Genomic DNA, 26885 nt, shown 5'->3' on the forward strand with positions numbered 1-26885 from the left:
TCACAGTTTCCATCTTGGCTTCTCGTATTGTAAGCAGTGTTGATACAGATATATTGTTCAGTTGCAGAGACAGGAATTTTTCATTGTGGATCAGAGTGTAGCCAAAATCTGCTGGACTTTTCTGTTCTATAAAAAGTAAAAGAATTTTTTTTCCTGAGATTATATCACACAGCACAACAACTTGGTTTCATGTTGTCAGCATGCCGAGGTGCACAGCCATTGGATTTTTTAGCATAGGGAAACATTTTGTTGCAATTATTCAGATAAGCACTCAGAAACAATTAAAAGGGAACATGTCAGAATGGAACAAATGTATTAGGCAGAATCATTGTTGTTTTTATCATTTGGATGTTGACAATGCTTAAGGTAGTTTGACCTGTCTAACTTGACTCTCTTTCTCTCTGTGTGTTTGCATATTAGTTATGCTCTTGCTGCTGCTGTTTCTACTTTTGTTTTGACCAGTAGGTATTTATTTATCCTGGTGACTAACCCTCCAGAATGGGTCAGGTGTGCTGAGCTACCCTAGATGAGCATTTAAGATTTTTTCCCCTGTCTTTTCACATCAGGATTATTTCATTTTATGTAATCCAAAGAGTTGATATCCAGTATTATAGGTAAAATAAAAGAGTGGGGATGCTTCCTCACTTCTGGTGTCTACCCATTGTGTTTAAAGTGAGAATGTGGATGGATTTGTGTGCCTTTGTTTATACAGAACTGACTTGCAAAATAAACTTGAATTCTGCTTGGCCCAAAACAAACTGATTCTGCAGCCTAATTGAAATGCCACATGAGGTTTATTAATCTCTGTGACATGGAACTAATAAATATGGGTTGTCTATTTTTTGGGTGGAGTACTAAAGGATTGTTCCTGGGTTAGATCTTTATCACAGTGTCATTCAGTGTGAATATTTGTGGTTGGTAATGATGGACATTGTAATGCTGTTTTATTGTTTAGCATATGCTTTAAGATTTTGCTGCAGGTTTTTGAAATCTGTTTCAAGAATATTGTACTTAGTGTCCTTCTTGGTAGTTGTTGGTTACACATTGAAAGATTGTAAAGTTCACTACATGACATTATGCATGATGCATAATGTGCTCATTTGGGTACATTTTTGGTGCTAAAACATTCCAGTGAAGTATACAAGAATAAATTTTTCTGTATATATTCTATTTGCTGGTGGGAATTATTTGTATTATATTGCAATGATGTCAAGACCTGAATGGCAAAGAGAGGCCAGATAGAACTTGTCCAATAACAATTGTTTAACATGTCCTTTTATTTAGGTTGGTTCAAATAAAAGGAAAATTAGATAGTTACATTTTAAGAGATGTTATTCCCACAGTTCAGCCTAAGGCATAACTGGTTATAAAAATAGTATTTCCTTTTCCACTCTGCCTACTATTCTGTGTGTCTATTAAGACTCTAGTGAATCTGAAAAGAAATGTACGGAAAGGACACATCAAAGCTTCGTTTAGCAGTCCTTCTGAGATGAAAGAGAACTTCTTAAAAAGTTAGGATGTTGGGATTTTTTTTTCCTGACAGCTTTTCTGGCATGATAATTTAATTCTTAATTCTTTTTTAATTCTAAATTCTTTTGTTGACAGAGTCAGGAGATGAATGAGGTATTTTTTTCCAGTTCTGTATTGGATCAATAAACTATTTTTATGGAATGCCTATTTAAAACTTCTGTTCTTGTTTTTATTTTTTATTTTAACAGGCTTGGGTAAAACAAAGCGAAAGACGAGTGCCAGAGATGCCTCACCGACCCCTAGTACTGATGCCGAATACCCATCCAATGGTAGTAGTGCTGATCGGATTTATGACTTGAACATCCCAGCATATGTTAAATTTGCCTACGTAGCAGAGAGAGAGGATGAACTGTCTCTTGTAAAGGGATCTCGAGTTATTGTTATGGAAAAATGCAGCGACGGCTGGTGGAGGGGGAGCTACAATGGACAAATTGGCTGGTTTCCTTCAAACTATGTAGTAGAGGAAGTTGAAGAAGCAACCGCTGATTCACCAAGTTTTCTGAGTTTGAGGAAGGGAGCATCTATGAGTAATGGCCAAGCCATGAAAGTACTTCATGTTGTTCAGACGTTGTATCCATTCAGTTCTGTCACAGAAGAAGAGCTCAACTTTGAAAAAGGTGAAACCATGGAAGTCATAGAGAAACCTGAAAATGACCCTGAATGGTGGAAATGTAAAAATGCCCGAGGGCAAATCGGTCTTGTTCCCAAAAACTATGTAGTAATCTTAAGTGATGGCCCTACCATGAACGCTTCCCATCCACCCCAGATAAGCTACACGGGGCCCTCTTCTACAGGACGGTTTGCAGGAAGAGAATGGTATTATGGGAATGTTACTCGGCATCAAGCAGAATGTGCTCTAAATGAGAGAGGAGTAGAAGGGGATTTCCTTGTCAGAGATAGTGAATCTTCGGTAAGTGGAGCTCATATCAGAACTTGAAGGAAAATGCTTGAATTTTATTTTGCAATGATTTCTATGGGGCTATGAGGATAGGTATAGTGGCTTGAGTGTTGGCTTATGATTCTGAAGACCAGGGTTCAAGTCCTTGATCAGCTGTGGAAACCCACTGGGTGACCTTACCAAGAAACACTCATGCTACGTTTGCCTTGGGGTCACCATAAGTTGGAAATGACTTGAAGGCACACAACAACAGCAATAGCAACAACAACAACAAAATAGATATGAAAGAGAAGGGTCCCATACTGGTCGAATATATTAGTTTCCCTGTTACAAAAATAGTGTTCTCCGTCATCCATCATTACTGATAATTAAGTTGTTTTTAGGGAGAAACAAAGTAGCAACCAGGACCTCATGTGTGATGTATAGTACATCTTTAAATTATCTGGAATTTTATATAAATTTATCGGTGAGGTTTTTGATAAATTCCATTTTGTATTTCCAACTTTAGTTGTGCCTGGTTGGTTTTTCTGTTTAAAAAGAAATGTTTCTGTGAAGATTTGAGCACAGAAATATTTCACAAAATAAGACCCAGTGTCTTGATATCATAGGAAAGTTTTAATTTAATTTATCCTGAATGGATACAACTTCCTTGACGTCCCGTCATCCCCCCCCCCCCTTCCCGGGGTACTCTTTGCATTACTGTTCATGTTCATGTAAAATTTCAGCGTGACAGTGTGCATTCTGAATCTAAGAAGCTTCTGCCAAGGCAAAGTAATATTATGAAGATGCCAGGCACAGATGCTGGCAAAATGCCAGGAAGAAACTCTTCTAGAACATGGCCACTTAGCCCAAAAACCTCACCAAAAAAAAACAAAAAACAAAACACACACAAAGTAATACTGTTCTCTCAATCTCTTTTCTTCTTGCATATTTGTAAACCTACATCTCCTGCTTCTGGCTTTTTCATATAAATCAATTTGAATTACTTGTAAAGAAGAAGACATATTTGTATTTTGCACTAAATACAAGAATTCTAATCCAAATCATGTTCGGTAGTATAATCCCCTTGAAATAAACTGAGCAGAACAATGCGGCACAAGAGTCCTGTGGCACCTTAGAGGCTGATTAATTTTATTGCAGCAGCAGCTGTCATTCGATACAGATGAATAACTTTCAGCTCTTCGATGGGCTTTCTCTCTTGCCACTTCCTGTGGGTTTTACGCTAGGGCTCTCCACAGTTTGCATTTCAAGATGGACTGGTCTAAATGACTTCTTAGGCAGTAAAAAAATCCCTGCATATTTCCCTAGCTTTATTTCGTAGACTATTCTGTGCTAAGACTATTCTGTAAATTCTCCTCTGGTGCAGAGTTTGGCAGTGAAAGCTACAAAACTTTTGTTGTTGTGTGCTTTCAAGACTTCTCTGACTTATGGTGACTCAATCACAGGGTTTTCTGGGTCTGAGAATGTGTGACTTGCTCAAGATCACCCAATGGGTTTCCATGGCCGAGCAGGGAATTAAACCTTTATGTCCAGAGTTGTAGTCCAATGTTCAAACCACTGCACCACACTGGCTCTCAGCAAAGGCTACTCCAGAGAAAGGCTTTGCTACAAAGCTTAATCTAGCAGAAAATTATCTGCCCATTAAAATTTGGTGCTTTAAAGTTTGGAAGCTTGCAATACCACATATACATACCTGGGAATAAACCCTACTGAATGGAGTGGAGCTTCCTTCTAAATTCCTTTACATTGTGCTGGCAGAATGGTAACTATAACACATTATATTTTGTAATTTTTAATAGCTTGTTAAAGAAACATTGAAACTTGATTGGGACATTTAAATGTTTCTAGAGATAACTAGGATTCCAGGTTCGCTGTTTTACCCCATCCCCTCACAGTAGATGCGGAAAGAATGATGGCAGAGCACCACAAAAAGAAAAAATGATGGGAGAAACTTAAGATGATGAAAAAAATGTATTATCTGAAATGTATTCAGACTACAGTGGTGGTGGTAGTGGGGGGCAATTCTCAGCCTGTTGAATTTCTCCTACCACTTTCCCCCCAGTAATTATGTTTTTGGAAGGGGGGCATGTTGGTTGTACCCCAGATGGCTGGACCAAGTTTTTCATTTCTGCCCATGTTATTTTTTTAATTTTTGTTTTGACACAAATTACTAAAAGAATGGTCATCAACCTAGTTTTATTGTTTTCTCACCAGGACAGTTTGTGTGTATTTAAGAGAGAAATGTCCTCTCATGGTAGATAATGGCCCTTGGTGTACTTGAATGCTCCACCATATGTTCACAGAGCATGAAATTCAGACCAGCTGCACTAGAAAGGGATGGAGGTGGGGAGAAAACATTTACCGTGTTTCCTGCCTGCTTCACAGCAGTAGATTTAGAGAATGAACAAGAGATCTCTTTTGACTCTGCAGGTGATGTTGAATGTATGGTGCCGATCTTGATTTCTCTCCTGGACAGTGGGGCATAACATGTACTGTATATACACATGTATAAGTCTAGAAATGTTAGTAAAAAATCAACTAAAAAAAATCTGGGTCAACTTACTCATGGGTCAGTGTAAGTACTGTACCTTAACTCGTACCCAAAAAGAGAAAGAACCGTTCTCTTCTCTGCATAAAGTGGTGAAAGTCACTAGCCTGGTATATCCTAGGAAAACCTAAAAGAAGCAACAATCCCCTCTGCTCTCACTGCCATGACACTGATTCTGGCCTTTTTGAATGCCTGGGCAGGAAAACAGTGGCGGCAGCTCTTTAGCATTTTCCCACAAAGGAACTTGCAAAGAGCAAAGGGAGCCAGTGCTTCTTTTAGGTTCTTCCAGGAAGCACTAAGCTCTTTCCTTTCACCACTGTACTCAGAGAAGCAGATAGCTCCTTTTTTTTCTTCAAAAGAGTTATGGTACACTACTTACCTTACTTGGGTAAGCGTTAAAGCCCATATTTTTGTCAGGCTAATTAACCCCATAATATTAACTGTCATGATAGTTGTTCCAGCCACCTGACGTTTTGATTGCATATTTCTGCGCCTTTTTCAAATTCAACAATTTTTTAAAGGTATAATGAGATATAATGATCAGAACATGCGATTCCAAGTGTGATCACATCATAGCCTTGTATGAAGGCATTGAAATATTGGCTGCTTTATTTTCAGTGCCTTTCCTGCTGTACTTTAGTTTTTCTTTTAGTTGTCCATGATGATTACCACATCCTTATCCTGGTTATTCCCTTCAGCCTCAGATCTTGTCAGTATACTGTATGTGCAAACTTAGAAACTGGCCAAAGCACCTGTGGAAGGATGCCTTTATTGGGTTAGCTAGGAAGCACAAAATACATAATGCAAGCTTTCAGAGCTTCACTGGCTTCTTCATCAGGTAAAGATGTTAGAAATCATACAGGATAATAAAGGTGACAGTGTTAGACCATGCCTTATGAAGAGTGACTTAGGGAGCTGGGTATGTTTAACTTGGAGAAGAGAAGGTTAAGAGGTGATAGGATAGCCCTGTTTAAGTATTTGAAGGAGTGTCATACTGAGGATGAAGCAAGCTTGTTTTCTGCTGCTCCAGAGAATAGGACATGGAACATGGGATTCAAACTACTGGAAAAAGAGATTCCACTTAAACATTAGGAAAAACTTCCCGACAGTAAGAGCAGTTCAACAGTGGAACATGCTGCCTTGGATTGTGGTGGAGTCTCCTCTGAGGTTTTTAAACAGAGGCTGGATGGCCATCTGGCAGGAGTGCTTTGATTTTTTCTTCTTCCTGCATGGCAAGGGTTGGACTTGGAGGGCTCTTGTGGTCTTCTCCAACTGTATGATTCTAGAGTAGTTGCCTTTGCTGACCAATAACAATCTGTCATGTTCTAACTAAGGAGCAACTTGTGTTTGGTTTCTCCTATGCACTTTTGGAATGCATTCAGAATCATTCAAAACTGCAGTGCCTGTGAGCAAGAAACATAAGATGGTTTTAATGTGTCTTGCTGTGGGGAGGAGAGGGGAGTAGGCTTTTTAACATACATTTATTTGCTATCCTAGCCTAAATACCCTAATAGGAGACTGCCAACAAATGCCTGGTGCTGTGGGCTATATTTCAGAGGAATGAATTGACAAAACCACCTCTGAGTATTCATTGCATAAGAAAACCCTATGAAATTCATGGGGTTGCCACAAGTTGACAGGCGACTTGAAGGTACAGTACATGCACACACATTTATTTGCTATTATTTCTGAGGAGAATTAACTATACTTTTAAAGGTTGACTGGGTGGATGAAGGAAAAATATTCCATTTTAATTGTTCTAATTCTTGTAGATATGATTCAGTATGTTGTCTGGAAAATGGAGGAATGGGTGAGACTTTTATTCATAACAGCACTTAGGACCTCAGCTTTGTTAAAAACAGAAAGCAGAATCAGTTTCTGGTTTGCCAAACTTTGTGAGAATAGGTGCATCAGGTCACACACATTTTGCAGAATTGTGTGAGGCTTTTGAGCTGGCATGTGAAAATGTCTACAGACACAAGTGGGTGTGAGAGTGAAAGTCAGACTCTAGCATCTGGCCTGTGATATTCTAGTACTTTCCAACTAGTTTTATTCAGTAAAGGTTAACATGGAAGTGGGGGGAAACTGTCTGCGTATTTTGTATAAAATTGCGTTGGATAAATTGATATTCAAAAATACATTGCTCCTTTCACACTTTCTTGTCCTTTAATAGTATTCTTATTGATTATTTAGACTCTAAGGAGTCTTGTTCATGATCAAAATTACTTCTCCAAATGGACTGGTGTAAGGCTGCTTTTAGGATTGATTTTAGGGAGTATATAAATTGAACAGTACTAGCTGTTGGAAGTACCAAGGGGGCACTGAATGCTCCACTAGTAATCTTGTAAAATTATAACCCCCTCTGTCAATTTAAAAAACTGAAATTTTGACATGGACTATTGATGTGATTCAGCCAGGTTCTTGATAGGCTTTTAAGTGTAAGCAGGTTTTCATGCATCATGGCGGATATCCCAGTCATAGGAAAGGTTTAGATGCTCTCGATTGACAGAACAAGTCAAAAAGAAGACAGAACAGTTGTATCACAGAGTATGGATAAAAGAAAACTTATGGATAAGCAAGTATTGTAATTGGAGCAGAGAACAGACTAGGGAACAAACTGAAATAACCAATTCCTATAGGCAAACCTTATAACGATCGCTTTGCCTATTTTCTGCTATTAGTTCAGCTTGCTTGCATAGCATTTATATCTCTTCCATTACATCTTCTCTGTTAAGCAGGGTTGGCTGGTTTAAGCCAAATGCCTTGTAAAATAAAACACTTCCTTAAAAAAAGGTGTATTCGTGTGTGTGTGTGTGTGTGTGTGTGTGTGTGTGTAGAAAGTCTGACCATTATTACTATTTTGCAGCCCTGTTACTAGAACAGCAATTACTGTTTGAATTTAAATATTTTTACTTTAACAGTTTATTGTACATTGTTGGGCCAGTATCCAATGACAGTTGCTTCTTTTTAATCACTTTGTTTTACAATGCAAGAAGTGCCATTCAGAAACCAATCCTTCAATAAATTCAACCAAAACAACTTGCTTTCAAAAGAGCAATTCTTAAAGAACAATTATTATTTAAGCCAGTGGCCCTAACATCTGAATGGTATTTTGCTAATTAATTTTCTGATTTGGTCTTATATTGGTGTGGCTTAAAACATTAATGCAAAATCCTAGTTTACCACCACCACCTGCACAAAACAACAACACATTTTACACACACACATACACATGCAACACATACCTGGGTTTTTTGGTGGGTGTTTAACTGTCTTCCCCAACCCCACTATTGAGATTTGAGACCAGTTGGCCACTATGATGTCTCTGATCCTTCTGGATCCACTGTTTTCTGCTCCCTCTTTCCCCTAATAAGCACTTTTTCCTCTTCCAAAATTTCTGAACTCGTTACAGTTAAAGTCACTGTTGTGCCATTGCCACCTTTTCCTTGTTCTTGTTGTTTGGACTCCTGAGGCCTGAAGTTTTGCACTTTTTGGAAGTATAATTGAGTAGTACACAATCAAGTATAATCAGAGATACAGAAATATCATTCTTTGAATTAGAAAAGAGTGGACAAAGGAATACTAGTTCTGCACTGTTGATGAGACTGCATACCCACACCATTGTTTGGGTAACAGTGGTTTGCAGCAGGAAAACATTGTCATTTATTAATGAGGAATGGAAGGATTTTTTTTTAATTGTTGAGCATTTCAAAACATTGTCACATGGGTTTTCTCAGAGTTGGTCAGTCTGGATGGCACAGAACAGCTCTGCGTTGCTGTGCAGACAAAGTATTCAAAATGCCACTTACAGGCAGTGACCCATAGCAAACAACTGGTTCAGACGTGCCCTCAAAGTGCTTGTGAGCGCTATGTACAACTCCAGAGGTCTAGGCATGGGAAAGATTGCGTGCAAACCATCCAGCTGTAGCAGCTATGTCCAGTGGGAAAAGGAGCAAAAATATCTGCCAAGAACTGAAACAAAAAAGGCAAAGAGAAACAAAATATAAAAATAAACTGCCTTGGAACAAGTTCAAGGAAGGCAGCAGGGAATTGCTTTAGACTGCCTTTAACCTCCATGCAATATATAGAATGGCAGTGTTAAAGTTTAAAAAGCGACTTTTTAAGAAAGACTTTAATTGAATGGAATATTTGCAGTGGGAAGAAACCATGAACAAATATTTCCTAATACTTTTACATTTTCTCCATGTTTCCTGTGTTATTTAAAATATGAGGCTGTGGTAAGTAGGAGGGAAATAGCCTGAGAGCAGCTGTTCAAGATCTTCAGGTCCTCCTGACTGGCAGTTCTTCTCTTTAAATACCTAAAACATGGTCTTATCTTTGCCTTCTTCAAAGAGTAATGACATGAAAGGAGAAGCAATGTATTTTATATGAGTAGTAAATCTTGCATCTGGTTGTTTTTTATGTCACCCATTCAGCAAGAATTACTTTTAAAATGACAGAAAAACACCATTCAGTTTCTATATCTGCCTTCGAAATAAGGCAGTTGTATATCCCATGCTCAGATTGATTCCCACACTCATGGACAATCTGCTGCAGACAAAGAAAGCAGCCATGGTACTGCATTTTGTTTTCCATGGCACTTTGTTGTTGAGGCTGTCATAATGTTACTCTGTGAAAACAAAATGCAGATCTCTTTACAGATCTCTCTAGTCTTCTATAGTTGTCTTACCTATGGTAAATCTGACTTCATTATTAACAACTTACTGTTCTGAGTAGTAGGCAGCACTACAGGATGAGGTAGAGAAAAGATGTGATGGGGCTTTCCACTCCAGAATGATCAGATTAGCTGTTCTTCACCATAATATTTATCTCCAGAATTCCTTCCTTGCAAGTGACTCCTCTGTTTCAAGAGAAATTAGTGTCACATACATGTTTTGTGCTGTATAATGTACAGTTGTATCCAAAACATGTTCCAGTAGCCAGCAGTGCTATGTTTGATCATTAAGATATGCATTCCCTAGTCTGTCTTTTGAATTTTTAGTGATTTTCTAACACTAGGATTTGTTGCCAGAAAATGCCAGTGTAGTTCCTTGTTAGAATTGTTCATTGCATTTTATCTAAAGAAATGATTAAAACCAACCTCTTTGTGATTATACATCCTAACCATTCTCTTCCTGATTGATCTCAGTATCTCTTAGTATTTTGAAGGTGGGTGAGGGTATGGATGACAGAAACAATACATAGATATTTGGTGTCCGTGTTTCTGCACAATGTGGAGATCAACCCAGAAATGTGTTGGCTGACTGGCAATTTGAGAAGGTGGGTTGGACATGGAAGACAACATGTCTCAGACAGAGAGCTACAACTGGAGAGTTAAATCACTGGAATTACCAGAATGCCTGGATGGAGTAGTAGAAAGCTCCACCTTTGAAATGAGTTGTATCCAAAATAATTGCTAGTAAATTCTGTACTACCCTTCTTTTAGCTATGAGTGGAATATAGCTCTGTGCCTCTAAGTGAAGGTGGAGATGAAGAGTTCCGATAATCCTTAAGGAAGTATACATTAACAGTGCAGTATTGTTCATGAATTATTACCATGGAGCTTAGTAATGGGATGTGCTTAATAATATCCTACCCAAGAAGGCTTTCTTAGTAACAGATACAATCTTTTATGCTAGTCACACCCAGTTCTTTAACAAAAAAGAACTTTCAGCAATCTAAACACAGTATAGCAGTGGAACCTGAACTATTTTCTTTTGGTAATATTTAACTAATGTTGCTAGTGCTGTTCTTTCCAACAGATGTACCTCATTCATTTGGCCTAAAACGGGTGTACAAAATGCTATACAAATAGAGTATTAAATGTAGTTTAATGTAGATTAAAAGAAAATGGGAGGTATCAATATTCAGTTTAGACAACACTCATTGCATTAGTGCTTTTTCAGTTTACGGAACAGTCAGGTTTATACATAGTAAAAATAAACCAGGCACTTAAAACACTTGAAGAAATGTTGGCATGTCTGTTGCATAGTGAAATAAGAGAACCAGATTTCAACTATCTGTATTTGGGAGTAATTTGATATTGTAAAAAATTTCCTTTTGCCATGTTGTTAAATGCTTAATTGGATGAACTGTATATAGGTGAAAGGTACATTTTTAAGCACAAAGCAAAAAAGGCCCTCTTGTGGCCATGGAGTCGACCATCATGCTTTTCTGTATGAATATCCAGTATTGTTTAAAATGCTTACACAAGTTGGGTCTCCCTTCTCTGGTTTCTGAAATCCAACATACTCCAGAAACAAAATTGTTTTTCATGGTTGCTGAGACAGTGACAGCTTTGCTTCCTCATGGTTCAGTGTATACAAATTTTGTTTCATGTGCAAATTCTTTTTAAAATGTATAAAATTACTTCCATGCTATGTGTATAAGGTGTACAGTATATGAAACAGAAATGAAGTTTGTTTTTAGACTTGTGTCCCATCTCCAAGATTTTTCTTATGTGTACACACACGCACACACACACACACATGCAAATACAAGTATTCCAAATTTTAAAAAAACACCCAAAATTCAAAACTTCTGGTCCAAAGCATTTCAGATAAGGGACACGCAAGGGATAATGGAGACCTATTTTTCACTCAGTAGGTGTTGGCCTCTAATTTAAACTAGTAATATTCGGGCTATGTGCATAAATTATATGTCTCTATGGTGGTTTTGAGATGTTTTTTCACTTAGCTATATAGAATGTTTATGCTGTTGGTAGTTTACAGTTTAAAATATAGAAATGAAAGAAGACAGCTCCTTTGCCTCATAATAGTCTTATTAAATCACATATTTGCATTCCATCTTTAACACTGTTCTTTTCCTTTCTCTTTACAGCCCAGTGACTTCTCAGTATCGCTAAAGGCATCAGGGAAGAACAAACATTTCAAGGTGCAGCTGGTGGACAGTGTCTATTGCATTGGGCAGCGTCGATTTAATACTATGGATGAGTTGGTGGAACACTACAAAAAGGCTCCTATCTTCACCAGTGAACATGGGGAAAAGTTATATCTCATCAAAGCACTTCAGTGACGTTGAAGATGGACTAGGCCTGCCAAGGCCTCTTATAACTTCCAAGCCTTAGGTCTGAGATTCACTTTTATAGAGCAGAGCAGTCTATACCAGTCTGAGATAGTCGTCGAGAACGACCTTTTCTAAAGTATTTGCTCTGTTGATTATATTCTTTCTCTCTTTGCCCCCCCCTTTTTTTTGTTTTGTTTTTGTTTTTGTTTTGTTTTGTTTGTTTGCCTACTTTGTCTTTTAAAAGTTCAGTTGTTTCACATGCCCCCTCAGGTTGAAAATCTCACTTAAGTGACCATTGCAAGTACTCAGTTTGTTCCCTGGGTTCTAAACCCCTCTCTTCTGTGTACCTTTACATAGTTAATTCACATAAATGAGGGGCGTTCTCAGTTTAAAACAGTGTTAAATTGTTCTGGTAGTGAATGTTAGCAGAAAGCTAGCAGAACTCGTCATTGAGAGACTGGACACGGTTGGAATGCACTGAACCTGCAGCTAACTAAGTGAAACATAGTAGGCATAACAGGTTTCGGCTGTGAGTTCTGTAGCTATTTTGCTTACCAAGTAGTATATTCCAGAAATTCCTAGTATCTAGAAGCACTCTTTACACTCTCTATTCAACTATTACATTGCCTCCTTGACTCTTTGTGAAGAGTACACTAACTAAAGCATTTTGTAATAGAACTTCTTAAACTACTACGGTAAGATTGTAGTTAAAGAAAACTATCTAGCGTACTTTGACATGTAATTGCAACAGAGATGTTTCATTGAAAGTTGGTTACTTAGAGAATCATTGAATTGTAATGGTTGAATGTTTTGGTAATATACAACCAAATGTGCCATCCACATAATGCTTTTTCTTCTTGCCCTTCTGCTTGTTTGAATTAAACAATTATGTATTTAATTCTTAAAGTAATATGTATCTGTAGCTGATTGACACTAATACAGAAGTTTAATAAACATAATTAATTATGGGTGGGTGGGGCTTCCAACACATACATGCATACATATAATATATATCTATATATATTTGCATTACAGAAAAGAAATCAGGGTTTACAAAAGGTGGTGTGATTGATAGTGAGACACACAGAATGTTATATGAAGAAAATGCTTTTTCTTTTTCTTTTCTTTTAACCTTCTTATGGTTTTAAATATAGTCTTGATGGCACATTCCTCAAATTGGAGAAAGAAAAAAAAGGACCTTATGATCCAAGAAACTTGCATACCCATTTTTTTGATATTGTAATAAAAAAAAGGTATCATATGAAGATGGAGTATTGAATTTATCATTTGGTAATGGCCTTGACAATGATACAGCATGATAAAATGTGGTAGATTTTTTTCACATTCATATATTGAGCATAAGGTCTGAGTGACTTGAAAAGGCTGGATAAAATTGCTGATATTCTCTCTTTTTTTAAAAAATGACATCATGAATAGTTAGAATTTTAAATGTATGCACAGTTGCAGTGTTTATTTGTCTGAACTCCAATGTTATGCTAATACCAGGACCACCACAACCTTTTTAATTTCTTCTCAAGGTCTGCATTAAAGCACCATCTGCATAGCAAGTTTTGCTACTTCTTAACTTGTATCATCGAAGATGACCAATCTTTGTAGTATGGAAACGAGAGTGGGTAAGATAACTCCACAAGGTGATTAAAACCCTCTTGGGTTGCTTTATACTGTATACACTGATCGCTTACAGGAGGATTAGACAAATTTATGGAAGATTGGTATGGCTGGTAGCCATAATGGCTATATGGAGTATTCATGTTCAGTTCAGTATATCTCTGAATACCAGTTGGTGGCAAGAACGTAGAGCCACTATGGCAAATACGATACAGCACTGGATGGTTCTTTTGAATGAATGAATGCAGCAAGGCTATGTTTATATTCTCACTGAAGGTATACTGTTGTCTTAGGTTCTGGGTCAGAGCATGTGTATTTAACATGTCTAGGCCACAGTAATTTACTTTGACTGACTTGTATTTATGTTAAAGAGAACTTGCTCTGGTAGTTAAAGAGCTTTGACTTGCAGCCTTAGGATTCAGTGGTGCTTAGTAGGCTTAAATCCAAGTATATTCTTGTTTTGCTTATGTGCCACAACTGTAAATACGTTTAGTTGCCAGCTGTCAGGAACAAAGACATTTGAAGCCAAATCAGGAAGTTGTACCTTTATTCTGGTATCCTGTCTAACAGAAGCTGGCGGCAGACACTTGAGAATCAGTTGGCAGCGGATCCTTTTGTCTGTCCACAGGCAAGATTCTTCTCCCCCTCCAGCTTAATGACTGGTTGAAGCTCTACATGCATAAACACTTTATTTAAAATGAGTTCAGCTCATCTGATGTAACTGTGGATGATTTCATCCATGAATGTTTAGTATGCTATGAGTCTGCTCATGAGCTTAGTAGAGCATGCTGATCCTCAGATAATCATTCACTGTGATTCAAAGAAATCTTTTCCTCCATTTTAAGTTGTTTTCAAAGGTATTCATTTTTATTGTATATTTTTTCTAGGAGATAAATAGCTGCACCTGGTGTTTATTTTTGGATTGCCACTTTAAGCTTTTCGAAGATGAATCTACATGTGAATTCTAATTGATGATAAGTTATTGCATAAATTAGGCTGCAACCCTTTTTAAAGGGGTTTTGTTTTTCATGTATTAAATCGAACCTTTATTTGGGGTGGAACAGTTGTGTACAATAGACCAATATTCTCCATGTTGCTTTCTGTTTCATTAGAATAAGAATTGTTTGCCTTTACTGCTAAAATATGCTTGCTCATTATGTTCTAGACACAGAGACTTGAATTTTTTGTCTTCAACAATTGGCAGTTTATCACACCTTAAATGCAAAATAAATAGCTCAGATAATTTCTTCCAGTGGATACTTTCTCATCACTGAATTCAGTAATTGACTTAACACTTAGCCATTTGTATTCAAATCCTTCTAGCATTCCTCTTTCTCTGCATTTAATCTCAAAAACATGTCCTTTTAAGAGTTTATTAAAGGGTTGTTTTTTAATGGAGTCTTCCTTAAACATAGATAATAATGATTAATTTTAAAGAGTTTTTATTAAAGGCAACATTTCTTTAACAAAGGGTGTCTATGCTAGTGAACTAGGGCTGGTCCAAAGATTTAGTCATCAAAGTGGCAGATAATCCTTTTAAGCATTTGTACTGTCCCTGTTCTCAGATGTTAAATTCATTATCTGAAAACTATGTATCTTCTTACAGTAGTGTTAAGTTTTTGTGTGAGTCTTGCATTTTGTATAATGATATTTTGAAACAGATGAGCTGTCCCCATGAAAATGATGTGCTAGCAACTTGAAAAGAACTATACCACTTCAGCTACTAAACCTGGAATCAGATCTTTTAAATTCTTTGATTACCCTTTGTGGAGTTTGTTTATTTTGTGTGTTTATTACAGAGCATATGCATAAGAGAGAGAACAGTTACCTCTGGCTTGGTTTGTTCATAATTATGGATGGAAGGCTTCAATTCGCTGGAGTTTATTCTGAGAGAAGGCTCTCATCATCCTCTGTCCTGTCAGCCTTTTCAGATGAGTTGCCAAGGTGGGAAAGACTTCGAAGGATGGCTTGATCATGCAGAGGAGAAAAAGACTTAGAGGTGCCACAACCCAATGCTCGTTTATCTCCTCAGCATCTGCCTTTTGTTTTGTAGTGCAGCGTCCCTTGGTTTGATTGTTTTTGAAGCAAAGAAGGAATTACTTCTGAAACGAAATAGATTGTTGCTGCTGAAGAAGAGAGGTAGCAAGAAATGGACAGCGTTCTTCCTGGTACTTTGGTGGCCATTTCAGAATTTGCCCAGTTCTAAATCCTAGTATGTATTCCTTCTCTGTGTCTGAACTGAGCCTAGCTAAATGAGTTAATTTTTCCACAGTCAAATGCTTCAGTTCCTTGCTAGCTTTCTGTTAATTCATTTCACTTTTTCGTTAAAGTTTTACTACTGGCAATGAGCTAGGTATTCTTTTTGAACATCTACAGGGAAATTATCCAGCGAATGAACTATAATTATGCGCTCTGCTTGCAACTTGTTTTAAGCATAGCTTTTACACTTTTGTGTAAATTCAGAATCAGCACTTGTGAGAACCAATTATTCAAAGTGCAGAAGAATTGTAAAATGCTACTGCAGTGTTAGCTAGCAAATATAACATCTGTGTTCATTGCTGTTGTGTGGCTTCAAGTTGTTCCCAACTTATGGCAACTCTTAAGGCAAACCTACTATGGGGTTTTCTTGCAAGATTTCTTCAGAGGGGATTTGCCCTTGCCTCCTTCTGAGGCTGAGAGCATGTGAGTTGAGTTTCCATGCCTGAGTAAGGAATCAAATCCTGGTCTCCAGAGTTGTAGCCCAACGCTCAAACAACTACACTATGCTGGCTCCCAACATCTATATTACACATTTGTTAACATTTAATGCCCTTTCCAATTACTCTGCCTTTCTGCAGTTTCACTGTTTGCTGTAAATGATAACAGCTCTGTTTAGAGTACTGCAATTCATTGGTTTGCTTACAAAAAGTAGGCTGTGCCTAATGACTAGAGAGCCAAAAATGGACAGTTCTACCATTAGACATTGATGTTTTTAAGTCATTTCTGACTTGTGGTGGCCCTAAGGTAAACCTATTATGGGGTTTTCTTGGCAAGATTTCTTCAGTGGGGAAGCTGTTGCCTTTCTTTGAGGCTGAAAGAGTGTGACTTGCCCAAGCAGTCTCTAAATAGCTGAAGGGATGTCATGTAGAAGGTGGAGCGAGCTTGTTTTCTGCTGTTCCAGAGACTAGAACACGAATTGGTTGATTCAAATGACAAGAAAAGAAATTCCACCTAGACATTAGAAAGAACCTATTTACTGTAAGAAACAATTGACAGTGGTATTGAATTGCCATGGAGGTTGAACTCACCTTCTTTGGAAATCTTTAAAGAAGATGAAAAGGTTGACATTTCTGGAACACTTGATTTCTCTTGTCATATCTGAAATGGAAATCGGAGTTGGTTAGTGCCATTCTGTTTCCTGCGTACAGCATTCTGGTATTTATTGTGTAGGTGGGTGAGAAAGAGAGAGATGGGCAAGATACTAAACTTGTTTCTTAGAAATGAGAGTCATGCAGGTTCAAATGTATGATTAAAATCAAATTCTGAGAGAGAAGCAAATTCCAAATGGAAAACAGTTATGAAGTAGAGGGGCATTTCATAAGTAATGCTTATTTCTGTTGGAAGGTTATCATCAGTCATTTATTACTTGAGTCCTTGTATCTTGCTAAGCACATGTACAAATGTGGAAGGAATTAAGATACAACTTAGTGATCTGGAAATCAAGTTTGTCCATGATCTATACAATATCTGTAATGTTGCAGGCTTTCAAGTCACCTTGTTGGGTTCCCCTAACCCAACAGACTCCAAAGAGTTCCTTATATGTGTACAGTACTCCATGGATGCCAACAATACAAAACTTTTACCCCAGTTCAATTATACATGTTCCTGTTCTTCAAGCTACACATTTCTCTTGGATCTCTGCTTTTCAGGAAGCAAGGAAACTGACATGCATTCACATGTTTACTATGTACAGTACTACCAACAAAACACATCCAACTCAGAAAACAGATAAAGTACTTTAACTGGGGTGTCCATAGAGAGTCTCTGAAATCATTGTGGAGTAAAACAGCTGAATCATGGAATATGTGAAGAAAATACCTCTGAATGTGTGTCAAATGCATTTTCCATACTAAGATTCCTAGACCTCACCCCATGCCAAGAGAAGCAAGTTTGTTGAATATGTAGGATGCCCCTCACACATAGTCTTGAAGTCCAAGCAGCTGTATCTGATATTAAGCATGGCTTTCACCACATTGGTCAGCACAATGTTCAGAAAATTCGCATGTAGGGTTTTCCCAGTCCCTTTTTAGAAACCAAATTCTTTTCTATGAACCATTCCTGTTTTTCCTTGTGTCTTCCTGGATACGTTCTGCATTCTTTATTTTCCCCTTTTGGTTTCCTCATTTAAATACATTAGAGTTCTATGGGAAAGTGCCATCTCTTTTCCTTTCTGGCTTCCACTTCTAAATAGATTTGGTTTGTTGTTTAATGCCCAAATTGAACGATTGTTCATTTCAAAGCATGGTTTATTCAGAAAAGCCAGGATCATACACCAGGACTGAAATTGTAAACTAAGCACAGTTTGTGGTAACTGAGAAATAAAGGTAAACAAGGGAGCTGGGTATGTTTAGCCTGGAGAAGAGATGGTTAAGAGGTGATATGATAGCCCTGTTTAACTATTTGAAGGGGTGTCAAATTGAGGATGGAGCAAGCTTGTTTTCTGCTGCTCCAGAGAATAGGACATGGAACAATGAATGCAAACTACAGGAAAAGAAATTCTACTTCAACATTAGGAAGAATTGGCTGACAGTAAGAGCTGTTTGACAGTGGAACACAATTCCTCAAAGAGTGGTGGAGTCTCCTTCTTTGGAGGTCTTTAAATAGAGGCTGGATGGCCATCTGTCAGGGATGCTTTGATTGTGAGCTTTTGCATGGCAGGGGTTGGACTAGATCGCCCTTCAGGTCTCTTCCAGCTCTGTGATTCTGTGATTAATAATTAGATTATACAGATTTTTCAACATTGTTATCTATGGAGGAAAATGGAGAAGTAAAAGAGGCTTGCTCAGACTCATCTCCTGTAGCAGAAAATACAACCATTGGATGCTACATTATTCTCCAGGTTAGTGCAGAAATTTGTTATAAAAGCCACCTGAAGTGCCTCCTTTCCTTCAGTAACATTCCCTCCACTATGATGAACTCTTTATCATAAGATACAGAGCTGCTTCTCACTGAGATAATGATCTTATTAAGGAAACACCTTTACTATGCCAACCAAAATGTCAAAAATAAATACTGTACACGCTTTTGAATTGTCTAGAATTATTCATACAACTAAAATGTCCCATGGGCTGCATGTTGTGCCTATCTCTGCCCTTTTTAGTCCCCATTGCCCACACTGAGTTCCTGAAACCTCTTATGCACATGCACACAATATTTTGGACAGGTTCAGAATCCCTGATCCTGATTGCCTCTGATCTCAGAGCTATTTCAGGAAGCTGTGGTCTGCTGTGGTAATACAGTGGCTAAATTTGTCTCCCGCTACAGTTTCCCGTCCCTGAATTAGATAGTAAACAAAGGTCCAAAACACACTGCAGCAACAATCCAGTTTGAGACTACTCTAACTGCCTGGCTCAATGCTAGGGAATTCTGGGAACTTAGTTTTGTGAGACAATCAGATAGTTTCTAGATCCTGTGATAAATTCAGATTGTCTCTTAAGTCATTTAGAGTGAAGGAGCAAATTGGTCTTCCATTCTTGAAAATATAAATCCCATCTCTTATGAATTTGTCTCCATCTTTTTCACCAAAGTTATTTAGAAGAAAGAAAGCAGAGAGGCATCAAATGGGTATCCATTTAGATGCTACATCGGATAAACAAAAGTTGAACTGGATAGCTAGACCTAGTAGTTGGAAAGAAGATACTACTGAGACATAATATCCCATTTTCATTTGAAATAGAAAGCTATGCTTTATGATTCCACTGTTGAATGGTAAAATTTGGACACTTCACACTGCAAGTCATGGAATCTGTCATGTTTCTCTATACACATCATTTCCACTGAAAATAGAAAACTGTTTCTAGAAACTTTCCAGAAAGCTAAGAGTTGCAGTAGTGGTTTTGAGTGTTGGACTAGAACCTCAGGAGACCAGAGTTGGAATCCCTGTTCAGCCATGGAAACCCACTTGGGTAAATCACATTTGCTTAGCCAGAGGAAAGCAATTACCTCTGAAATCTTGCCAAGAAAACTGTGATGGGATTGCCACATGTGAAGACTTGACTTGAATGCATCTAATAAACTGTATACTACCCCACCTGTCCAGGAGCTCCCTGCCTCCCAGCACAATCTGAAATGGTTTAGTGTTTCCATGTGAAGTAGGCTATAGACCAGTGGTGGGGAACATATCACCTTAATATCAGACTGGGATGCCAGTCAACACTCTCTAGTGTTGAAGTGATATAGAAGCTCTTGTGTAATAATATCTGCAGGGTCATACATCTGCCAGCCTTGCTGTAGACTGGCTGCAAACCTGCATTCCAATAAAGAAAGACCTTGGTAAAGCAAGAGATGGATCAAGCAGGAAATTAGGGAAAGATAATATTAAGTAAGTTATTGTAGCATGAGTGTTAAGGTTTGGCTCGGGATAGAAGATCCATAAGTGAAAAACAGCTAGAGAAAAAGAGAAAGGATGGAACATGGATTTCACTTGAAATGAGAAAGCAGGAAAAACCTTCAGAGCATAATCAATACACATTTGGCTATGGCTGTTGGATATTGCGTATTTCATTGATTTTTATTGCAAAACAGTTTGATTTTCAGACTTTACATACCAGCTGTCTTGTATGAGACATATAATATCAATTTCTCATTAAAGAATTGTAAGGGAATGTATGTGATACCTAGGATCAAACATTGATCAGAATGGTGATTGCAGTCAAGAATTAAGAAGACTAAGACTGGGGAGAGCAGGTATGAAGGAACCAGACAAGATCCTAAAGAGCAAAGACATACAACTGAGCAGTAAAGTTAGAATTGTCCAGCCGTTGTATATCCTGTCATCATGTAGGGATGTGAGAGCTGGACAGTTAAGAAAGCAGAAGGAAAATCAATTCATTTGAGATGTGGTGCTGGAGAAGAGTCCAGAGGATACTATAGACAGATGAAGAGTAAAATCTCCTTGAAAGCCAAGATGATCCAGTTGAGGCTGGCATACTTTACATAATGAAAAGATGCAGGTCACTAGAAAAGACAATAATACTAGGAAAGGTAGAGGGTGGATGAAGGAGAGGAAGACATGCCAGATGGTTGGACTCAATCAGGAGGTCCCAGGCATGAATTTTGCAGGATCTGAGCAAAGGCAGTGGAGGACAGGAGATCTTGGAGATGTCACATCTACAGGGTTGCCATGAGCTAGGGTCAGCCCAAGGGAAGCTAACAATAACAATTAATGTCATAGCAGTAGTACTTTTATAAACATGCAGAACCCCTTGAGTAACTACCATTTGCAATTGTCTGTGTATATACTTGTCTGTGTATTTACATATTAGTGCAAATTTTCAAATAGACAACTACAGTATGCAATGGTCTGTTTGTATCAGTAATCAGATAAAAAAGAGGAAGGAAATGTGTGCCAAGGTAATAATTTTATGTCAGAAAAACTGCATTCTGTGATGTGTATAAAAATATGGACACCTAGGGATATTTTGTATTAATCATGACACTAGGCACTCCTAAGTGTGGAAATGATCTTGTGTTGACTGAGAAGACTAGGGTTGGTACTCTGATTTCTGGAGTAAAGAAGATAGAACTTTTGAGGCTATTAGAAGAGTTCCCCTTTTGCCAGAGAGTTCAAATCCTCAGGCTGCTGACTTGCTGTAATATATGGAATAGCTATTAGGTACACATCAAAGGGTTAGCTGCTCATTTAGACCCCAACCAAGCATATAAATTCCTCAACTGATCATTTGTTTCTGTATTTCAGACAGGAAGGACATGGCATGTTGGTTAATTGCCCTTAGAACTAAGGTGAAGGTGGGTGAGTGGATAAAGAGGGGATACCACTTCATGTCACATTAAAGGGCATTAATGCTTGAGAAAGCTTAACTGATGGTTCCCACTGTTTCAAAGGTGTATCTATCAGACAGCCCTCAAAGCTTTTCCCTTGAAGATGAATGTGTTATTGACTAATGACACATTCCACCAACTAAGGCTGCAGAGGTTGTTTAATTAAAACAGAGTAGGTAGCAATATTACATCAAACATTTATTTTAGCTCTGAAAGCTTGTGAAATGCAAAGTAATAGCTTCATGCAGGAATGCACTTAAAGGGGATTAATGACTTTTGTTAAACTGGTGATTATTCATTTTCATTTGAATGCATTACTTGGAGAGTATTCTCTGAATACCAAAAGAAGTGGGTGAGAAAGGAGGGAACACCAGGACTGATCTGTTCCTTTTCTTCTGCTATTTGGACTAGCACATTTGGGCTGACTCTAGGAAACATAATCAGGGGTAGCCATGTTGGCCATATACAAAGTACAATAATATCAAAAATCCACAAAACAGTGATATCTTTGTGCATTTTCTTCGGCCGAATAGAAGTATCACTATTTTGTGGATTTTGGACATTATTGTACTCATCTGAGTCTGACTACTATTCTTGCCATTTTTTAAAATTAACTGACACTTTATGCATGATTTAAAGGTATATTCTACTACAGGCAATACAATTATTATTATAGAATTTGTTGTTAATAGTTTCTGTCAGGGATAAAACTGAGAGACCTTCAAGTCACCCTATCACAGTGATGGTGAACCTTTTACAGGCTGAGTGCCCAAACTGCAACCCAAAACCCACTTATTTATTGCAAAGTGCCATGTCTCTTTGGCTTTCTAGTAACAAACTCTGGAAAACTCTGTGCTGGGCCGATGGCCATAGGTTCGCCATGGCGTGCCATAGGTTCGCCATCACTATCCTATCATCAACAGCTCTGCTCTGGTCTTTTAAACAGGGTCAGGATTTCCTTCATTGAGTCTATCCACCTGTAATGGGGTCTTGCTCTTTTCCTGTTGCCCTCAACCTTCCCAAGAACAATTGCCTTTTCTAATGAGTTACATATTCTCATGATTTGTCCATAGTATGACTTCTCATTTTAGGCTTGATTTGTTCTTGGACTCATTTGTTTCTCTTTTTGGCAGCCCAGGGTATCTGCAGAACTCTTCTGTTGTCCCTGCCAGCTTTCTTCACTACAGTTTTCAGAACCATACAAATGAAACTGGAAATACAATGGCATGGACCATCCTGACTTGGGTATTCAGTGATATAACTTTGCAGTTGAGGGTCTTTCCAGTTCCTTCATAGCTTCCCTACTAAGTGATCCTCTTAATTTCTTGATTCCAATCCCCATTTTTTAAATGACTGAGCCATGAGCCAAAATATAGGAAGCCTTTGACAGTTTCAGTGTCTTCTTTGTCTACTGTAAAGTTATGTAAATCATCTGTAGTCACTATTTTTGTTTTCTTAATATTCAACTGTAATCCTACCTTTGTTCTTCCTTCCTTGACTTTCTTCAATAGTTTTTCTGAGTCTTTGCTATTTTCTGCTGGTAATACGATGTCATCTTCATATCTTAAAGTGTTGATTTTCCTTACTTTAAATGTCTTGCCTTTCCTCCAAGATTAATCCAGCTTTAGATATGATAAATACAGCACACAAGTTTAAACAGATACCGTGATAAAATGCAACCTTGCCTGACAGTGGCCTCTTGTCAGGTTACACATCAGGATAATCAAATGTTGTGGCACACACATTTCTCTAAGAATGATACATTCTACACCGCCAAAAAGTACGTGCTCAGCACGTACTAGGGTTAGGAAGGGGCGTCCTTTCCGGATGCCCCTAACCCTAGTACATGCCGAGCATGTACAAAATGGCGGCGTCCTATACACATGGGCGTCCGCTTAGTGTCTGCACAGCTTAGCGTCTGCACGTCGCGGTGCGGAAATGACGCCGCAAGTGCACCATTGGCACTTTGCGGTGTCTTTTCTGTGCCGCAAAAAGAACCCACTTTTTGCAGGTTCTTTTTGCTGCGCCAGGGAATCGCACAGTTTGTCCACTGCGGTTCCCTGGCACAGCAACCACTGGCACCGGCAGAGCGCCATAGTTTCTCATGATCTACAGTCAATGTCTTTGCTATAATCTACAAAGCACAAGTTGATTTTCTTTTGAAATTCTTTGGAGCACTCAATTATCCACTATAATCCCTAGTGCCCCTTCCTTTTCTGAACCCAGCTGGAACATCTGGCATTTTTCACACTCTATATGGTAAAAGTATTCATTGTAAACTTTTGAGCATCTCTGCTTGCGTGGGAAATTAATACAGTGGTCTGGTAATTACTGCAGTCCCTGGTGTCCCCTTTCTTGGGAACTGAAATGTATATTGAGTGTTTCCAATCAGAGGGCATTTTATCTGTTTTCTGTATTTGTTGACATCTTTTAGTTAGGATTTGCATGGAATCTTGTCTCTGAAGTTGGAAACAACTCCATTGGTATGCCATCTATTTCTGTTTATTTATTTCTCCCAGCTACTTGAAGTGCAGCTTCCATTCACTTTCTAAAATTGGGGCTCTTCTTCAAATAGTGCTTCCTTGAAAGACTCTATCATCCCTATCGAGTTCTTCACTGTATTTTATCTATCATCTTTTAATTCTTGAAATTGTTGTGCTGTTGTTATAAATGCTGTCCTGAAGTGGGAGCAAGTTACAACAGCTTCCCCAGATACAGTACTCTGCAGGTTTCAAGACACCAACTTTTATAATCACAAGCTAGCTAAGACTAAGAGTGAGCTGCAGTCTAGAACCTCTGGGGGACACCATTTTAACAAAAGCTGATTTACACTTTGCTTTTGCTTTAGAAGTTTGCTTAACTGTAGTTGAACAGTAATAAACTTACTCTTGAATGCTGGATAGTTTTGACACAGAGAGCCAGCAAGATTTAATGGTTTAAGTGTTGGATTAGGACACCAGGATAGGAGGGTTTGAATCTCCACTCAGTCATGGAAACCCACTGGGTGACCATGGGCAAGTCACACTCTCTCAGCCCCAGAGGTAGGCAAACTCCTACGAACAAATCTTGCCAGGAAAACCCCATTATAGGGTTGTCTTAGAGTTGTCATAAGTCAGAAACTATTTGAAGGGACACGACAATAAGAGCTTATGGACACAGTAGACATATCCTTGTGGAATTCAAAGAATTAGAGGTATGGCTGTCTAGATGTACTGTATTTAGAAAGTACTGGGGAAGGTAAATTGGTGGGACTCATTCTGTGACAGTGGTTTTACAAAACAACAAATTAAGAGGAATAAACATGTATAGAAACACCATTCTTCTCTCAAAGAGTTGATTGTTGTGAAAGAAGTCAGAGCCATGTTTGTCTGGAATACCAGTATGCAAAGGGATACTGCAGTGCCTTTGAGACTGAGCAAAATAATTTGTATGACTTATTCTCGCAGACTAGCCTACTTCATCAAATGCCTGCAGATCCATGCATTTGAGGAAGTAGATAACTAATGCTACAACTTCCTTTACTTACCGTAGTTTGTCTCAAAGATGCTATAAGATCCTCTTGCATATTGTTGTGAAAGAAGTTTGTGGTTCAATTTTTTAAAGCGGCTGTGACCTGTGGATGACCCAACGGAACAGTTAGCAAACTGTTACCTATCCATAAGGAGAAGAACTATTCATATCTAGTGGTGACCCACATTTGATAGGAATGTACAGACTATCTGATTTTTACCTCTTTTCTTTTTCAGAGATGTTTTTCAAGTGGAATAGAAGGCTAAAACTCTATGAATCATTTAAGATTGTCCACTTGCCAACAAGTGATTGTTCAGCTGAAAGGGTTGCATAACCTGTTTTCTGTGCATGAAAAAAGAAAAAAATCCCTTCTAGAGAAAACCAGAAATTGTATAACCTGTAATGTGTGTCTTAAAAGGAGAATGGGCCTCCCCAAACTACCCCACTCCAGCATCATTTAAAAGCTACAGTGTTCTGTTTTTTAAAAGAATGAAGCAACAAAGTCTGATTAATTTGGTTTCTGTTTTGTAACATTCCTGCTCTGGCTAGAGAGAAATCCATGAGCTTTACAGTTGACAATACAGGTTTGGAACTCTTGATTTAAGAAAACATTTAGATTGTACATTATTCAATAAAATTGTTGGCACTCTCCCATAATAACTACGGTAGTAGAAAAACTCAATTTCAGGCTTACCGTTGTGCAGAATGAAGCGATCACTTCAGCAAACCAATGCTAAAAGGCGGCAGCAATGTGTTTGTTGAAGAGAAAAGCTGTGTACCACATGGGCTGCCCTTTGCCCCCGAACCTAGGCTGTTGCATTGTGGTGCAATGAAGGAGACTGTCCTATGTTCACCTGCCAATCCAAGCAGGTTTTGTACATGGGCATCATTGTGTTTTTTGCCTTAGACCTGCTGGAAGTGGGGAAGTCTCAGCCATGCTTATACAAGTGATTGTGTTCTTCTAGGGGGCAATAAAAGTAGAGGGAGGGGAAGGAGGGTTGGTTCCCTATAGGGTTCCTTTTTGTCTTACCTGCTCAGTAGTTTTCTTACCTATTGTTGTTGTATGCCTTCAAGTTATTTCTGACTTTTGGTGACCCTGAGGCAAATCTGTCACAGGATTTTCTTTGCAAGATTTGCTTAGGGGAGTGTTGCTTTTGCCTTTCACTGTGGCTGAGAGAATGTGGCTTGCCCAAAGTCACTTAGGTTTTCCATGGGTGGGTGAGGATTTGAACCCTGGTCTCTAGAGTCACTCAAACCACTACACTATACTGGCTCTTTAACCTGATGTTTCATGGCTTGATTTCATTTCCTCCTACTCTTCCTTTCTTTCCTAATCATGTACAGTAGTAGTAGTAGCAGCAGTAGTAGTAGTAATATGGTATGTATTTATTTATAGTCATAGACCAATAGAAGGAGATACCATTTATGATGTTGCCAGTGGTAGCCAACCTCAGATTTTCTCCCTTCCAAATATGTCGCTCACATCGATAAAACTTATCTTTGGAAACTAGACTTTTATTGATTATTTCAAGCGCCACCTTCCATGTATGCTAACAAGGCATAGTCTCTCAGACAGCTGGCTTAACTTGGATTAACTTCCCCAGTTTAATATACTATTCAGTGATAAATTCCTGATTTATTTAAAATAATTTTTATCCTGCATTTTTCTTTTCTTTTAAAAATTACTTAAGGAAAACAGTTCTT

At 38.3% G+C, this 26885-nt stretch overlaps 1 protein-coding gene and 1 long non-coding RNA gene across 9 annotated transcripts in view; one reads left to right on the forward strand and one right to left on the reverse strand.

Moving 5' to 3' along the window:
* NCK2 (NCK adaptor protein 2) overlaps positions 1-13267 on the forward strand; it is a 78932-nt gene extending 65665 nt beyond the window's left edge. For all 6 annotated transcript variants that reach the window (XM_042458653.1, XM_042458656.1, XM_042458655.1 and 3 more), the window contains 2 exons: positions 1719-2440; positions 11817-13267. In XM_042458653.1, the coding sequence (XP_042314587.1) occupies positions 1719-2440; positions 11817-12011 (917 nt within the window). In that variant the 3' untranslated portion in view covers positions 12012-13267. The remainder of the gene's footprint in view (positions 1-1718; positions 2441-11816) is intronic.
* LOC121926060 lies at positions 1-25937 on the reverse strand. 3 transcript variants are annotated; one of them, XR_006102970.1, is made up of 5 exons: positions 25876-25937; positions 16919-16988; positions 15460-15733; positions 9702-9837; positions 3-126 (listed from the first exon to the last, which is right to left on the reverse strand). It is a non-coding gene; the product is annotated as an uncharacterized LOC121926060 (long non-coding RNA). The 3 variants fall into 3 exon arrangements; XR_006102971.1 differs by lacking the exon at positions 9702-9837 and having other exon boundaries at positions 1-126; XR_006102969.1 differs by lacking the exons at positions 3-126; positions 9702-9837 and adding an exon at positions 13357-14302.
* Between the last annotated feature and the right edge of the window lie 948 nt (positions 25938-26885).

Source organism: Sceloporus undulatus, chromosome 3 (assembly GCF_019175285.1).
Source record: "Sceloporus undulatus isolate JIND9_A2432 ecotype Alabama chromosome 3, SceUnd_v1.1, whole genome shotgun sequence".
NCBI classification, from domain to species: Eukaryota; Metazoa; Chordata; class Lepidosauria; order Squamata; family Phrynosomatidae; genus Sceloporus; species Sceloporus undulatus.